Below are 20,020 nucleotides of genomic sequence, written 5' to 3'. Positions count from 1 at the left end.
TGGAATGGTTGAAATATATTTATAATTTGTGTCTAAGTACAATAACTAGCAGCAATTTGTGAGTCAATTTTAATAATTATAAGTTCAATTTTTTTTTTATTATACAAAATAGATTCACTGTTGTATTATTTATTTGTTTTTAATGTTTGCAATATAGTATGAGTAAAATCAATTAAAATTGAATAATTTATCTATAAAAAAATGACTATTTATAAGCTTAAGTTCTATCCAAGTAATTATATTTTTAATTACTGTTATACAATTAAAATCTCTAATAATTTGAGAAAGACAAAAAAGTGAACATTTTGTACAAATATTATAAGTAGCGTTATTCATTCAAACCAACAATAACCTGAATCCCAGCTTAGAGATATAAAACGACAACATTAATTTGTATTCAATTTATTATTTCTATATGAACACAAAACACGTTTGTCGTTTTGAATTTTGTTTTGTTCTGTTTAGAACTATGAGTACTAACGTTTAATGTTGAAATATTTAATTTTCACCTGAAAATTTATTATTTTTTACAATGTTCTTAGAACCGTTAACAATGAATAGTGAAATGTAAGGTTTTGTGTTTATAATTACATACAATGAAGCAATAATCTTTTTAAAAGCATTGCTTTGCATTATTTCATACTAGCTCGATTGTTTAGTGGTTCCAGTTTTAAGGAGCCACTGGAAAATAGCGATTCTTTGATGAAATTTTAAAGGCAAAGTAACAACACTCGACCCTACTGCAAAACCTTGTATTGTACGCCCCTTTATGTATGTAACCACTTGTTTTCTAATTACCGTATACAGCAACATCAAGCCCACTAGAATACGTAATATATTTAATTATAGTATGGCATTGTATAATTGTTATTTGTTGCTTTCATCCAACTAATTTAAATTCTTTATTTATTAGAACTTAAACAAAACAAAATAATTATTTTTATTTTAAATACTTAATATTATAATAATTAATTGGCAGTTGATACAAATCAAATTTGATTACTTATACTTAAAATAAGGCAAATTACTAGTTACGCGATTGTAACTGTTCTTATTAAATAAAAAATACCGGAACATCGATAATGCGTTAGAAAATATCAATGACAATATTATTTATACAATATGTTAAGCATACAATGAAATTGTTAAAAATATTATAAATTATAAAAAAAAAGACTATCGCACGAAAGTTTTAAGCATAGTGGGTCAAAACGATCATACGCATCAATACGATGGTGTTTCATTACAACAAACATGTTATACATAAATATTAAAACTAAAAAGCCAACAGCAGTGGCAGAAATGGCCGCCACTCGTTTGTTTAGTAAAATATGAACGCATTTTTAGTTTTATAATTTAATTAATTTGTGAATTTTCAACGATATAGAAAAATCATCGCAAAGTTTCCATTGTTGCAGCTGGTATAATATATTTTGTGAAAGGTCGTAATATATTCAGAGAGTTTGAAAATAAAATGTCTTGCAAATTCAAGTTTCGTTTGCGTTTAAATGAGCTTTACTTCGTTGGTCATTCGTTTCATTGACGTAGTCCCGTGATCCGTTACCCATTGTGGACAATTCTCTATACACTTACATTTTGCGGATACTCTACATAAAGTGTTTGAAAAAAGCATTAAAAATACTTTGATTATTATACGTACATGGTCTTTTATTTTTTTATATTATACATATTTTTTTTTGTATTTTGCTTCATTATTCAAACGAAATTCCACTCGAAAAATCACGAAACGTTTTTTTGAATTATCGGAAAATATTTCCACAAAATTAAACACACAAGGAATTTTTTTACGCAACCGATAGACCATGTCATTAACTTGCGGAACATTGCTTTTTTTCGCCCCCCTCCCCTCGTCCTTATGACTGCGGAATACCATAATATACTTGTTGGCGCATAAGCTGCATGTGTGTGACACATTTTTTTCCCTGTCCACGCGACAACTATCCGGATTCCCTGTGCGATGGATAGGGATGCGGTCCCATTCACGCCCCCCAAAATTGGCTCTAAACATATAGGTATAGTTACTTGGCAAAACTTCAATTACTTCCCCGTCCATCCGAACATCCTTATCTCACTGGAAGCGTGGTTCTCACTCGATTGTCTATGGCATTGGGCCACCACCTCTTTTGTTCTTTATAACTCCGCAGAAAAATTATACGAACCACATAAGTCTGTTTTGTAGCCTCATTGTCTCCTTACTTTATTGCTTTCTTTTTATATTTTACCACGGTGAAACTTTTCAACAAAAACGTGGTATTAAATTTGAAAAAAAAAACAATAGCAAAAACTTACTCAGTACTCAGAAAATCTTATGACACTCACTTAACTTTTAAAATATACTGTAAGACTATAACTATAACAAGATACAATTGATTAACACGATTCAACATTTAATTTTCAAAAGTACAGTAGTGTCCATATAGATTAATTTCATTAACAACGTTTTGTTTAAAAAAAAGTACATATAATATTTGATAAACAATTATTTCGTAATATCTCATTGGTTTAATTGTACACAAAACAAGACAATAGTGAAGTTAATTAATTTTTAATTATTATGTTTAATTTACAGGAAGAATTTGATATCATATAATATCTTATGATTATGTATTTAGATTTATGATTTTCGTAACAATACAGACCGTCACAGAGTCATGGAAAATGAATATTTTAATATGGGTTTAAACTAATTGACACATAGAGATAATATAATTTTCGATACAGACATTTCTGTATAAGCCAACGGTTTGAATTTCCGATTCATTTTTTATAATGTTTCATCATTAGATCATTAAATTTCTTCCATGAATTTTTAATTTGGTAGGGAATTCATATTTCATTATCAGCTAGTTCACATAATTAATGCAATAAAATTATACATTCGAGCGTACACTATCATATTATGCTTTATTAATATTATTTTATCTGTTATATTATGTTCATAGTTTATATTAATTTCTATATTTTTAAACCATTACTCAGATTTAATAATTTACGCTTAAAACTACATACATAATATAGTGACTGTTGTATTTTTTCAAAATAAAAATTTAAATTAATTGCATGAAACATAATTTGAATTTGTTAGGTACAAACATACGATATACTTTCTAAATTTCAACCAACGATATATATATAAATAAAAAAATATTTTCTCTTCGGTGTTATATCACTTGTTCATTACTTCTGGTTTAAGTCCATTATTCCTATATTTAAATAATTCATGCATTTTAACTGGTTAATAATTACTAACTGACTAGGCAACAATTATACATACAGGACTATATATAATCTCACAGGTATTCCACTCTTTAGCTTATTAATACACAAACACAATGTATATTTGTTTATGGTTTACCAACTATAAAATATATATAATAACAATATATTACATCGTCTACTTACCTTAATATCTGAAAGGATTTGCGCGTTCGTTATTACAGAAAAATTGTTCCAAATTTACGACGTTTTCGTTATTTTTTTTTTAAGTTGTAGTTTCGTGTAACGTTTTGAATGACAATGTTTAAGTCTTCGAGTTCTGTACAAGCGGAACTATGGTGAGATCAGTTGGTGAAAGACTTCGTATGAAAAAGCGAAATTAGACTCTATCTGAAGGGTGTACACTGCGTATACACTGCGAACTAAATACCCTTTTCGTAGACATATTATTATTATAATATATACATACTGTATAATATATAGTATCCACTATCCGTTATTCGGCGTTCTTGCGAGAACGAGTGACGCTATAATATCATTATTATTATACGTATAATACGCTTTTTGTCCGGCACATGCGACGGCTATATATGTCGCTTTCCTGTGCACCGATTATAATTATTATACGTCATAAATTTGTCCCATAATTAATGGTAAACGTCCATAAAATATTATGCACTCGAGTAGTTGAGCGTTGTGCGTTTTACAGATACGATAGTATCACTGCGATAGTACTATTTAGGTATACATTTATAATATGCGGCATAATAATAATATATTATCTAGATTGATTAGTGATAACTGTTATTATAGGGCTTGTATTTATATGTTAATAGTAAATATATATTTTTTTATCAAATACGATTTACCGGCTTTGATAAGTTTCAAATATATAATAACCTACTCACTTCTGAATAAAATAATCTAAGTTTTATACAACTTATTTTTATGTGTTTTTAATTACGATGAATTATTTATGGCGATTTTAAATTTTTAACATTGTAGACCAGGGGTTGGAAACCATTTTGATAATAAGAGCCAAAAAATAAATATACAATTTTTTACGGGTTACAATTCGAATATACCTTATTTTATTTTAAACGAAAATGTATAGTCATATCAAATTCAGTTTATTTGAGTTCATAACTGTTAGTTTTATTAATAATTTAACTAGGTATCTACAAACAAACAACGTTTTAATTTGCAGTTTCCAATCCATGGTATCTTAGTTCGTGATTTTTATACAAATTATAAATTTTCCTCGTGGGCCACATAAAATTATAAAGAGGGCTACATGTGGCCCACGGACCGACCTCCATTGTAGACCATCGTGATATTATCAAAATCCAAAGAATATATAATTATCGAAGTATTATCACGAATACACAAAAAACCAGCATTATACAAATGTTTGCATTTTTATAAAAGCTATATTACTCACTGTTTGCAACATTTTGCATTTTAAAGGGTATAAGCAAATTATAAATGCTTAATATACCTTTATACATATTTCATACATTTCGATGTAATACCAATTGAACTAACATACTTATATAATGTATTTCAATGTTAAATTAACTATACACATTAAAAATCTAAACTGTAGAACGTTCACTGATTGTTGGACACAGGATAGTACCAGCTATTTTTAATGGAGTGGCATATCCCCCCTCTCATGATACATTTTTTAAAACTTCACCATTTCCACTACCCCTTCATTATTTTTTTTTAAATTTAATTAAGTATAAATCATTATTTTTTGTTTTAAATTGTTATAAAATAAAACAGATAAATTGATTTTAATGTTATAGTTCAAATAATTCGATTAAACGTTTATTGTTCGTAGGTAGGTAGTTAAAATTATAATTTTGGAATAACTTCATAGAAAAATGCTTACTTTTATTTACATATTTTAATACTGAAGTATAAAACATCTCGTATTATTGAATTTTAAGAGAATCGTGTAAATTGTAGGTTGTATAGTGCATAAATCTCGATATGTTTTGTTACAATACTAAATTTCCATAATAAAAAGCTTTCCACTGTCGAGAATGTCTGAAATTGTGTTTGGATATTGGAAAAACGTATAAATTTACAAAACCACAATCATTGTGTCTGATCATGAATAATACTATTGTAATGAAATAGACAAAATTACTTTTACAATAATATGTGAAAGGGTTACAAATTACAATACTGATCACTTTTATTCCAAATTATGTAGTTAAAAATAGTTAACAAAATATAAATTTTAAACTAGATAATAATATTTATAACGTGTGCTACACAATAATAGAAATATGAAATATATCTAATTATAATCTGAAATAATATACACATAAAAAAATTATTATTTGTTTCTTCTTTAAACTATATTTAACCATTGTAATTTATAATTTAGGCAGAATATGTATATAACATTATTTTTAGCTAGTCAAATAAATCTAAAAATGTAATCATGTTTATAGAGTATAAAATACACACTACATAGTCACCTACTGGCTACTTCATATTTGATATAAAAACTAATTTGTTGTATAATTTTGTAAAATACAGCAAAATAGGTTTGGTTTGTTCGCAGTTTTAAACAATTTTTCGAAATATACTACACGTGTAGTATATTTCGAACATACGTACGTATTCAGAAAATGTCCATATTATAAAGCATGTCCAATTTTTAACTTAATAAATAATATGGAATACTGGTAGGTACGCATAAAAATGTTACTGCAGCCTAAACAAATATACCAATGACTCATTTTTATTATACCAGTGGGTTCCGCACTCTGTTGAGATTACAAAATGCACAAGTATTTCTCGTCTGAAGTCCTAATTTGTTTTATCATAGAAATAAAATAAGTATAATTTGCAGTTGTATAAATAAATGAAAATTATGTTCTAAATAGGTACCTTATCATTGATATTGAATTATCCTGAAGTGCATTATAATTAGTTTGTTCATTGTTATTATTTACTCTTTGATGCAACTACTTTATATAATTAGTTGAATTGCCTACTATACTTTATATAATACGGCTAAATGTATTTTACAAACAATATCATATTTGCAAGTTACAACTAAAAGGAACACCGAACAGCTAAACTAATGATAATTATTAACATTGGGGAAATTGATGTAACTTAAAAACTCAAAATACTTTTTAATTAATTATAGTTTTCATGAAATTTGGTTCTACGTAGGTTGTGCGATATCATAAAATTAAGTTACCGAAGTTAAAATAAAATTATTATCATTTAATATTGGGAAGTAATATTTTAAATTGTGTATTTTAGGAAAAATATGCAATATAGATAAATATTTTTAAAAATATTGCAATAAAAATTTGAGGAATTACTAAAAAAAAATAATACTATAGGTACATATCTTAATATTAAAATACTATAAATTCCAGTTAAAAATGTTTCAATTACATTTTTCCTAAAATAGTTTATTGAAAAGGTTTTGATTTACGTCGCAGAACTTTTTCTAAATCAAAAGATAAAAAATAATTCCAAATATTATGCGTTTATTGTAAGACATGATCTTATTATATTTGTGATTATTTTGAACGATTGAATTGATTCCACTCGCTTGTTGCAAATCCATTCAAGATACATTAATTTACATAGAGTAAAGAAAAACGGTTTTCCTGCACTGGAACGACATTTTGTTCAAACATGGACGCTCGAGAAATAGTAGCAAGTGGATTGATCACAATAAGATTTATGTCTGACACTACATATCCATATAAATTGTCCTCCGTGGCGTTTAACATAAATCTATGTGATCTTTTCAATGCTCAATTGTATACAATGATAACCCCATACAAGGTTTTTACTTAAATCGGTTAAGATAAAGCACATTTTCATACTAAAAAAAAAATAATAATAATATTGAATTCTCTTTGACGACCGTTAAATTTGTATCAATTTATTTTTCTACGATAAACAATTTATTATACAACTAATCGTATTTTGTTTATACAATAATAATAAATATGGCCATACATTGATCCGATACATAAATTGTGAAAAAAATTTACCGTAATCGTTGCGTACCTATATAGGTAATTGAATGTTTATATTATACCACTATAGATTATTATCAATTAAACTGATCTTAACCGTTCCGGTCCAAATAATTGTAAGTATATACCTATAAAATCCTATGGATTAATAACTCAATTTTGTATTTAATTTTGGCCCCATATACACACCCCAACAGCGTCAATGATATAACGATTATAAACCATTGGTCGAATAAATAAGTTACTTTCGCTTTCAGTACAATACCTGCTGGAAAAAATATTGTCATGATTAGTATAATAGTACGCTTTATATACTTATTGATACAGAGCGTATATTCACTATCAAAGTTATAATAATACCAGCTAGTGTACATGTATTATGTGAATCATTTAACTGTCTGAATTGATTAATTGAATTCGAAATTACTCGTCTCAATTCGTTAGCCTAACCTCGGAATATTTGTTAATAATAATTAAACGTTTTAACAAAAAATACAAAATAAATAAACGATAAATGGTGATTCATCATAATATTCAAATACGTTTTTAAATGAAATCGATTAAAACTGCACTATAACTTTAAATTCTTCATTTTTCAGTTGTGTTCAATATACCTATATATATGTACCTAACCTCAATATAGGTAATATGTTTACCGCAAAAAATATAACTAAATATTTTCAGATCAATAGAAATATTCAGTGAATAATGAAGTATAAATGAACAAAATTTGTAATTTGTTAATTTATAATATTTTAATATTGCCTTACATTATTTTTAATCTTATCTCTCGCAAGTGTGAATCAGTACATTATTAGTGTGACGAAAGGATTCACAATTTAAATTTTTTCAAATCATATATTTCGGTTTTCCCATTAACTTCCTGAAAATCATTTTTCAATAATTGTTCAACTGAAATATTTACTGGTACCTCTTAGTATTAACACTCGTATGATAACTACTCAGAAAATTGAAAAAATAATCTTTTCAAACGGCTAATCAAATTATATTTTTTTATTCAAAAAAGTATCAATACTATAATATTATTATTTCAAGTTTTTAAAATATAATTATATTGTTCGCTCTTCTCAATATTAATCCAAAATAAAAGATATGACATTTTTATTTAATTCATGTTTTGCTAAATTCACGTTTTCTGAAATATTCACAGTGTTTTTCTTTTTCCTAGTAAACCCCTTGACTATTTTATTCACACAGTACTTCATGATGTAGTTTCGCACTAAACTACAGAGTGGTATATCTATCATAATATTGTGGGATTTCCGAACTCTATACATTCGTAAAGTTTTTCCGACCCAAATCACATTTTATTTTTACACTCGTCAATACTCAAAAATGGCTGGACAATGTCCTCAAATGATCTACTTGAACTTATTTATACCGAAAAATGATTGAATCAAAGTGACAATGTTCGAGACCAATTCACGTATCCCTTAATTGATGACTTTGGTAATCAAACCCGCCGGAAATACATTTGGATCTCGAAAACTTTCGTTTTTATCTTTCGGCTTGTTTCTATAGTTAAGATTCTGCGAATTCTCTCTCTCTCCCTCCCTCCCTCCCTCCCACCCGACCTCTCTCTCTTTCAAGCCGTTATTCAATGTGTTTATGGTCGATGGAATATTTACACTGGTGATTTTCACACGTACAGACCAACACGGATTTCAGTTCTATTTTATATTTTAGGTCATCAATATTACCTACAATATCAACGTAAAACGTATACGCTATTCCCTCGACAGAAAAATGTTCCTCCAATGTTACATGTATTTTATTTCAAAATACGGAATATATATTTGCTGAGGAATTTTTCGCAAAGAATAAGTTAAAACGGACAAACGACATACACCTAAATTCAAAATTGTCATATGACCACGACGATAAGCTGTAACGAAATAATTTCAATTCAAATTCAATTTAACATGACGATATTTTTCGTTATTAATTTATCAAACTTAAAGTTCACATACTTCGTCAATAAAAATTAATTAATATTGAATAACATGTTTTACTTTTGGTAAAGTTCAATTACCTACCTAATTTCACTATTTCGTGTTGATACTACTAACGAATATTTTTCCAAAAACTCAAAACTCACACCACTATTCATTCTAAGTATGCAAAATAAATTATTTTAACTTGATAATAAATAAGTGTATATTTTTTATTCACTTTAGAAGCAGTCTGAATTATTTTTTAAAATTTAATGAACCTTCAAAGTTCAAATAGAGTTTGAATTGAAACATAGTTTTAGGCAAAATTTCAAAGTCTTACATTTAATATCATCGAATTATAACTATTTTTGAAAAAAAAATGCGAAACAATAATAATTTTTAAACCGACTGAGATCGCGTTTATTTGACTACAATGTAAGTAGATAATAAACAATTGTTTCTGTTTTTCTATAGTTATAATAATTTATACTATCGTACAAGCCTAGTATATTGTGTATGATAATATATAAAATGTTTCGTAACTATAAATATCAACATAAATATATAATTTATATTTCTGCCAGAAACCATCCTCAGAGTTAAACATTTTAATTAATTGTAATGCTCTAAAATACAGTGAAAGACAAGAAAATTAAAAAACTAAAAATAAAACCATTGAATTCACCGCACTATTTAGAATATAAAACAAAAATATGTTTAATAACAGAGATTAAACTATAAGAATTGAGATAACTAACTAATTATAAAAACAATATTTATTGGCTTGTTCCAACAATATTGAGAGAACTAAAAGTCAATACCTACATAATTTGTAATTTTACAATATCTCGTTGGATTATTTATAACTATTTCTGATAACATGCAAATTGCAGTTAAATATTATAATTGTACCATAACAGAGTTAACCTCAATCAATGACGAAAAGTAATTTTCTATTCCCCGAAGTGTGGCACACAGAAATGTTATAAGTTCTATTTTGGAAAACGATAAAAACAAACCTCAATTATTCAACCGAGAAAAGGTAGGTAATATGTTGTAACCTTAATCATGAATTTCCGTTTATGTTTCCGTTTGCTTGTTGAATGGCCTGCTAGATTTGACACCCCTTGCTTGTGGTGTTTATATCGTTTAAATCAATACTTTATAGACATCGAATAAACCAATTTCAATCACAAGTTAGAATAAAAATATATATAGGTATATATATATTTAATATTATGAGAAGTAGGTTTTATGAGTTATTTATAAAGCTAAACATTTTAAAACGAATTAATACAATAATAATATTATGATACTATTCGACACATTCATGTACCTATATTGCGTATACGATGCCGCCGTATTAGAGTTTGTTGAATACAAAATTAATGAAAACCCGGTTTTTTATAAATCATATAAAAGAAACGACCATTTTTAATTTTATCGAAAATCACATCAACATTAAACATGTTGTTGTTGTTTAATATATTATATTTTAAAAACGTGTACAATGACAAAATACACCATAATACGCATGACTTCAATATCATTGAATGTTTTTATAAGCACTGTTTTGAATGTCTAGTAGATAATATTATGTCCATATTACGTTCACGGTACATCAATGTTTTTAAAAGACTTCTATAAGCACCAATGACCTGTTGAACAAAACGTAGATGGTAATATTTTGGCCTCCATACAATTCCAATCACATGGAAACCCGAGCGTAGCATAATATATCGAAGAATAACTGTTCAATGTCTTATGGTTACAATTTATCGTGTATTTTTCATTGTTCGACCCATTTTATTCCTATTCCACCAGTAAGAGGAGGGATTAGAGGCTAAAGTGTCGGAAATGTGATGGGACGGAAAGTAAGGGTTTTCGATATCTTAACACGCTCTAATCGCATTGTAGTTGTCAACCGAAATGCACACGAATCGGTCGACAATCGGACATGAAGGTCCGATTCACAATAATATATTATTATGATGAATGTAGGAGAGGGTGTATTTGATGATGATGCAATAGTATGGACTTAGGGTGGTAGTGCAGCCATCCAGGAGGTACATAATTATACCAAATAAATGTCTGCTATGATATATTTTTTATGTGAGAATTTTTATCGAATAATCATAAAATAAAAAACTACAGCATAACTTCTGAACAATCGTTACGGTGCAAACAATGAACCAATATTTGATATGTGGATATATGGTAGAACTATAGGAGATTAAAAAACTAAAAATTTCCAGGTAGATTCAGGAGGAAATATTGCTTATACCGTAAAAACAAAAGGTTAATACGAGGGGTGCCCTCAAATAACAAGGGAATTGCGCCCCTCACACACCCTTTTGACAAATCCTGGATCCACGCCTGATTCAACCGATACATAAATATATTTTTATACCACACCGTAATAATAAGATATGTAGTTCTATATTGATTTAACGATGAGTAGTTAAAATATAATAATTTTTTTTTTTCATTTCGTTATTGTCGACAGAGTTGGAATCAAATTAAAATACAAAACGTATACAAGCGCGTAACGGAAAAAGAGACAAAATGATTCATCAAAGCGAGTAAAAGCTACCAACAAACGTGTACCAACAACAAATAAAATATTTATTAATATTTCATTATTAAATTGAAATAATACGAAAAGTTGAGATAAAAAATGTAAAATTTAAAATGAAAGATTATACACTCAACTGCACCTCCATGCTCCGATGTTTACCTACAATTATTACACGGCAGTATTTTTTTTTATTATTATTTTTATAAAACATTACTGCGGTATTATTAGCCAACTTAACAATTATTCATATGTTTTGGTTTTTACAATTCTTTGTTTTATTAACCTAATTACCTCTCTACATTAAAATACGAGCAAATCTGTTCAATTTCAAGGGAATTAATTATATTAAATATTGTTGATATAAATAATATCAAGTACATAAATATAAAAATTATTTATAGTATTATTCTCAACATTGTTGATTGAATAAACGGCTAAATATACAGAGTATTAGATTTTAGGATGCGAGATGTCAAGTTTTTTTTCCAATACCGTTCATTGAATATTATAATGAGAATTAGGGAATGCCGAGAATTATAATGAGTACCAAGTTAAACGTTGACAAGTTTTAAATCATAATAAATAAAATCAATTACATGCACGAAAACCCTTAACACAAATTCTACATAGCCATTATATGTATTAGACATATTTACGTACGATTAACCTAATTTGTGTCATCTATTGATGAAGTGTTCAAGAAGTGTTCAATGAAGACTTCAATCGGTATCAAAGAATACAAATAGGTGTTATATTATGTTCACAAGTTCAGCTTGGCGTGCATATGAAAGACGTTGATGATATCGTTTCTGTTAGGCAGCATGATAGTATTAATGATGAAAAATTACATAATTTCAAACATCCATATCGTTCATATTATTCAGACGTTGTATCGTTGAAAAAAAATCTGTTCATACCTTATAAGTTCAGAAGCAAATAAAAGTTTTACATTTACCGCTAAAACTTAATATTTTCAGCGAAGTTGTAAGATCCAACTCAACCAATTTCAATAAAAACAGGCTTCGACATAGCCTCGAATGATTCTAAAATAATACCGTGGTATCGAAAATCTGTAGCGATATCGACGATATTGTTGGTCATCAATTTTTAAAATAAAATAATTATATAATGTAATATTAAAATAAAATAATAATATTATGTAATATTAAAACAAAACGAGATGTATTAATACATTGGGTTTGACTGTTCTGTCACAGGTACCATTGCAGCTTGCGGTCAGCATTATGACCGGCGCGACGACTCCGGTCGTAAGCGACGACGAGAGGAGGAGGAGGTGCAGCGCGTCGCGGCGGCGCCCGTCAACCGCATGCCGTCGTCACCGGCGCCGGCGTCGGCGGCGGCGATGGCCGGCGGCGGACTGATAGTGGTGCTGCTGGTGCTGTCAGCGTGCGTGGTGCGCGGTGCTCGGGCAGACTGTCCGGTAGCGTGTGAGTGCAAGTGGCGCAGTGGAAAGGAGTCAGCCATCTGCGCGTCTGCAAACATGACGGCCGTGCCCAGGCACCTGGACTACGGCACTCAGCTGCTTGACCTTAACGACAACCCGTTGTACAGGCTGGGCAAGGACGCGTTCGCGGACGCCGACCTGCTCAACCTGCAGAAGCTGTTCCTGTCCCGGTGCCGAATCAAGGCGCTGGACCGGTACGCGTTCCGCAAGCTCAACAACCTCGTCGAGCTGGACCTGAGCCACAACAGCATACCAGTGGTACCGTCAGCCGTGCTCGAGTCAGTGCCCGAGCTCCGGGAGCTCCGGCTCAACGGCAACCCGATCATGAAGGTGCCAAACGGCGCGTTCACTCACGTCCCACGGCTAGTCCGGCTTGACGTATCGGGGTGTCGAGTGGCACTGCTCGAGTCCACCGCGTTCGCCGGGCTCGAGAACTCGCTCGAGTGGCTCCGGCTTGACAACAATCAGCTGCGTGACGTCAAACCGTCCACGGTCGTGTCGCTGGCCCGACTGCATGGTGTCCAGCTCAACGACAACCCGTGGAACTGTTCGTGCAAGCTGCGACCGCTCCGAGAGTGGATGGCTAGGCGGAACGTGCCTTTCGGCGCACCACCTGTCTGCAAGACACCCGTCCGGCTAGCCCGGACGCCGTGGGACAAGCTCGAGCTAGATGACTTCGCGTGTGAACCACACTCGGTGCCCGTGTCGGCCGTTGTGGTAGTTACCGAGGGCGACAACGCCACCGTATCGTGCCGTATGTACGGCGTGCCCATACCATCGTCCAGGTGGACTCGCAATGACCGACCGTTGAGCCAGACGGGCCACAGCGTGCCGGTCACCGAGGGCCGGTATACGAACCTCACCATCGTGTCGGTGGTCGCACAGGACGGTGGAAGTTATGCTTGTGAGCTGGAGAACCGGTCCGGTAGCTCCCGATCCAACGTCACCGTGGTCGTGGTCAAACGGTCTCCGCAGCTGGTACTGGGCGCAGATCGATACGCTCTGCCTGGGCTCATCGTCGGCGTTATACTGGTCCTGTCCTTTTGCCTCATATTTCTGTGTGGGCTGGCCATCCGGTCCAAAGGCAGCCCGACCGGTTCCCGCGGCGTCCCGGTTTCCGGGCCACTCGACTCCGCCGTGGCCAATATCGATGCCGATCCGTTCGACCGGTATGAGAAGATCGAAATGGACCGGGACGACAACAATAAGTCGATGCAGCATCGCCTGCACCAATTTCCGGCTTCGTCTTCTGATATGAACGGCCGACCGGATCCTCCGGGTTACGCAGAGTCGGCGGCCACTTCTAGCGGACTTCTGCACCATCGTCACGACGAGCACGAAGACTACGACGGACTACCGCCAATCGACGAGCCGCCCTCTTCAACGGCACCGTCCATCACAGATCGGCCGACCGCTCGTCCCAGCCATCCGACCACTAACGTCCCGCACAGGTATGTCACAATAATTATCGAACTACTTTCCAAATGTTTATATCGTCGTGTTATGTGTGAAATTTGGTTGAGAATCACGATTAAAGATATACAAGTTGCACATCGACTACTGATAAGGTGAAATACGAAATTACTACCAATAATTATTAACCAGTATAGTGGTCCAAGCGGCAGTATTATAATTAACCGATTGTAGATATATAGATGTAAAATTAGTTCTAAATGTCGACATATATTGTTGAGTGTTGACATCAAACGCTAGTAGTTAATTATTAACAGCTGTTTTACATAGTCATTTTGTAAGTTAATCTGAAAGCCGTTTATTATAGGGCGATGTGCAACCTGTATATCTTTAATCGTGTTGAGAATCCGTAAAGGACGGATGTATCTGGATTTGGATTGGACAGATGTGAATTTGTCATCAATCTGATTCAATAATTATACTACCTAATTACCATTTTATTTTATACGTTACGTATATTAATTGCAATCGACCTCAAACAAGTATCACAATCGTGAATAAAATGAATTACTCCGAAAACAAAATGAATAATAAAAATTCAAATCACACAAATATCTGAAACAATTTACCCTAAATGGTTTTTAACTCGTCATTAATACGTAACTATACCTACATGGAGTGCTAAGACTCAAAAACACTGCAGCTTATAATCAATATAGGTACTAATGTTTCGATGGGGTTAATTCACCTCTAATAATACAGTCATAAAACTACTGTGCGTTTATCTATAATAATATATTATGTAGGTTAATTTAACGGGGAATTTCCAAAACTGTTTTTTTATGTAAATCTGACTGTTGTAAGCTTGTAACACAATTTGAGTTTTATGTGTATAGTGGCATTCCCTTAAAAATTGTAGTTGCTTATAAAATATGCGTGTGCCTATGGTAATAATTAAAATTTATTAGACGGAAACATGTATAAAATACAACGCCACCGTGCGTATTAGGTACCCTTAACCGACAACTTTTATGCAGATTGATCTATCAAACTCGTCGACGAATCATTAACTACACACCTAACATATTTATTGTTGCGAAATTATTGAAAATATGCCATTATATTATCACATAGGTAACTTATTATACATTTATATAGTCACATGTAAATATACCAATAATATAGGAATATAATATTTAACAGTGTAATGATAGCCACTCTTCACAACTAGTGAATATCAATATATCATTCAAAATAATTAAATACGTTCAAACAAAACTGTTAAACTAACACTTAAAAATATACGTTGTTTAATCAAAATGTGTCACATAATTTTCGAGAATAATTTATTGTTGTACCACAAAGTCTAAAGACAAATAGTAATAATAATCTTCTATAACTTTATAGTTTAGACTATAATAATTCAAATTCAAGTATGTATAATATTATATTAATCCTAATGAAAATAAAATGTATTTCCCATTGCAGAAAATGTTTTATACAAATTACATTCTTTATACGACAGATATAAACATGGTAACTTGTAATAATGATAACATTAAATACATGCGCTGATATCCATGAAATCGATTAACAATTTTGTTCTACTACATACACATAGTAGACACTAAATGACGAGCAAAATAACAAGACAATATTTGGTAACGTCAACCAATATTATTGCATAAAAAAAAAAACAGGCAAACCAGAAAATTATCAATATTCAATATTATGTAACTGCAGAGAACCAATCGAATATTGATAATATAATAATATGACCATTTATTTTATTTTTTATGAAACAATCAAACAAGTTTAATTGATTCAGATAAATTGAATTGTATTCAGGTATACTAGCAGAACTACCAAAAATACTTACCCCTTATTTATTCAACATTTCAATTTAAAGTTTTTAATATACTTAAGCCTCAATTAAAAGCCTTCAAAGAATTTTGATCACTACAAAATAATTCTTTATTAGTTTAATAGTATGAAATATGTAGTTTAAAATATAGTCCTTATAAGTTTTCTAAAAATTCAAAAACCCGGAAATTTAATTATTAAAAGAAAATGAGAGTTCGTTTGGCAAATCACCTTATGTATAGTTACTGAAAAATATTATTATTTAAATCTTCAAGTTTAACATAAAAATTAGCTTGTTTTTTATTTTAATTTAACGCTACACAATTTTCGTGCTATTTGTTAACAACAGTAAAAAAAAAGACGTAACCGTTTTTTTCGTTTATTTTAAGAACACTCAAAGTTTCCATTACAGAGTTATTTATGATAGCATTGGAGAACATATAAATCACGTATTAAAAAAAATAATAATAATCTCACCGTGTGAACCGTCACGTTTTTTTTCTACTAAAAATGTCCAAGTATACAAAAGTTTCGGTTTGAGATCAATTCTAACGAAATAAATTCGTTTCGCACTTACGATAGTATAGCCTGTGACTTTAGGTAGGTACCTTATTTTTAATCTTATTCAGCAAAGTTTTCCTTTCACCGTATAAAATAATAAGAACATGCGTTTCAAGTTCTTTTATTCCAAAAAAAAAGTTTTACGTTTTTTCGTGTATACATATATACATTAACCTGTCAATTATTTTTCCACGCTAACTATGTGCATTAACGATTTAATCTTGACATTATTTTTAAAGTAGGCACGTTCTGTATTGATATTTTATTTAAAAATTTATACATTAAATTCCAAATTGGCATTTCGTTTATGTATTTTTTTAAACATATAATGCCAATCTAGAATATATCAACCTACTTTAAAAATAATGTCAAGATTAAATCGTTAACGCTCATAGGGTTAACATGGAAAATAATTGACAGGTTAATGTAGTTTCATACACGAGAAAATATTATTTATAATAAAGTTACATCAAAAGCTTTTTATAATATAAATATGCCAAAGGAATACTTGGAGTTCCTGTATATTATGTTGCGATACATTGAACATATAAATACACACAAACTTAAATATTATGACTGAAACAAAAACGTTGTTGCTTACAAACAAATAATGTACAACCCAAAAAAAAAATGTTCTTTATAATTATTATCAAGCCTGTAGAAGAATACACAATATCATAATCATCGTTCTACATTATATTATATCAAGAATAATTTGAACATATTACCTAATACATAATTCATAAACTTCTAACTAGAATAGTCTTCTATATGGTATATTATAATAGATTGGTAGATAATAAACTTTAATTTTTAAATTAAATTTTCCTGATACCTATTATGGTAATCGTAATACATGACAAATGTGAATTATGTTGTTTTACGTATATTTGAACACAAATCTGAATTTTTAATTTGATGTTATTTTTATTCGATAAGAGAACATAAAAAAAATTGTTTATACAATTTTCATCTGGATTTTATACTGTTTTAAACATGAATTTTAATTTATTGTTTTAAATAATTTACAAAACATTTAAAACATTACAACTCTAGTTATTTGGAATTGCTTTTCAAAATTGTAATTTAAAACTAAAACTTAAATGAGTACTTTTGTTAGGCAGTAGGTACAGTTATGAGTAGTTCATTTCTAGATCAAACTACCATAAGGTACATATTTCTATTGTTCAAAAGTGTTAATATATAATAATATATTATAATCATGCTACCTATTATAAGACACTAAAAATTTACTGTTAGCGTAGTTAAATTATAGTTAATAATTCACTGCCTACAAAATATTTGGTGATACTAAAAATATTATAAGAACTATAATATTTATTAATTTATATTATGATAATAATAAATGTATTTAGTGAAATTAACCCACGATTAATTATTATATTCACGCAGTCAAATTATGTACACTGACTAAATGTAAAATTAGTACAAACAATCAATTTTCAATAAGGAAATGTTAAAAAAAAATGTGGCTAAAAAGTAGCACGCTACATTTAAAAAAACAACGCAAATACAATTTAATATTACATTCTTAACAGCATTCGAAAACAATAAGTACTAAGTAATAAATATTTACAAATTGAAATTACCTATTTGATTACCTATTTGATTAGCTGTTATAAATGTATAATAATAAAATTCGTCATCTTATGTATAATGAATTATACAATTGAACACGTCATAATGTAGGTTACCTACGGATGTGCGTGCTAATAATATTACAACGAACTTCAATTAATAAATATTTAAGTATATTTAATAACTAACTATTTTAAATTAACATTTTATTAACATCGACAATATGCAGTGAATATTTATTCATTAATATTATATAAAAAAAAAATACAGTTTATTAAAATTGTTAAATCCACTAAGATACAATACAATGTACAATGTACATGATACATACTACTAGTGAGCAATATTGATCAGACATGCTACAGATTCGAGTAGGTAGGTTATATGACGACATGAATCTGGTGTAGATATGTAAAAAATTCAGTTGAGTGTATTTAAATATGCATCATCTGCACTCGTTTACAAAAATCAATTCTGACTGAAGGTTTTTATTATTTTATTTACCATATTAAGTATGAATGCTTTTACAATGTTAATACAATTATCAAATCCAATTGTAATTAATCTGTTTTTTTCTCATTTTTTGACATCTAGCATAGGGTTATTAGCCGATACAATTATCTATATAATTATTTACTTTTATACTTATTATATATAAGATGCATTAATAGTTAGCTTTTCCAAGTTCTGTTTCGTTGAAAAGAATGTATTATTATATTGAACTCATTAAATTATAATTATTAACTAGGAACAAATAAATTCTATGTGTATCAAACAGTTATAATAATATTATTATAATATTGTATTGCACTGTATTATGAATAACATGTATGTATTTTGATAATGTCGTCACACAATACTATAGTACCAATATTCGTCCAACTTTTCCAAGTCAATGTGTAGCTTACTAAATTTCTAAACTGCATCATTCACTGTAAATTTGAAGGAAAAAAACAAATATAAAGCCAATAGAGTTCCTTTACACCTCAAAATATCTGTGTTACAAAATACGATTTTAATGACATATAATAAAATGTGTCTTAAATCAAAAATAATTAATTAATATGTTACGTTAGCTATATATTATAACTAACTGGACCCGTGCACTCCGTTGCCCGTAAAAAATCATAATAGCTCATTGTTTCCCATTTTGGTATACAAAATATAGATGATTTTAAATTAAAAATAAAACAAATTCCTAAAATGTATGATATATTTATACAACGCATAGAACGATATTCTGTTTGTTACAAATTATCAAAAAATTCATTTAAAAAAAAATATTAGTACCGTAAAAAATCCAGTTTTACCGTAAAATATT

At 29.9% G+C, this 20,020-nt stretch overlaps 1 protein-coding gene across 1 annotated transcript in view; it reads left to right on the top strand.

The window, feature by feature from the left end:
* Nucleotides 1–13,019: 13,019 nt before the first annotated feature.
* LOC100164134 overlaps nucleotides 13,020–20,020 on the top strand; it is a 20,002-nt gene continuing 13,001 nt past the window's right edge. Inside the window, exon 1 of the mRNA XM_008184917.3 lies at nucleotides 13,020–14,714. Coding sequence (XP_008183139.1) covers nucleotides 13,126–14,714 — 1,589 coding nt within the window. The 5' untranslated portion in view covers nucleotides 13,020–13,125. The remainder of the gene's footprint in view (nucleotides 14,715–20,020) is intronic.

This window comes from Acyrthosiphon pisum, chromosome A1, assembly GCF_005508785.2.
Source record: "Acyrthosiphon pisum isolate AL4f chromosome A1, pea_aphid_22Mar2018_4r6ur, whole genome shotgun sequence".
In the NCBI taxonomy this organism is placed as follows: Eukaryota; Metazoa; Arthropoda; class Insecta; order Hemiptera; family Aphididae; genus Acyrthosiphon; species Acyrthosiphon pisum.
Note: the sequence above shows the minus strand (reverse complement) of the source record. Positions and strands in the feature narration are given on the sequence as shown.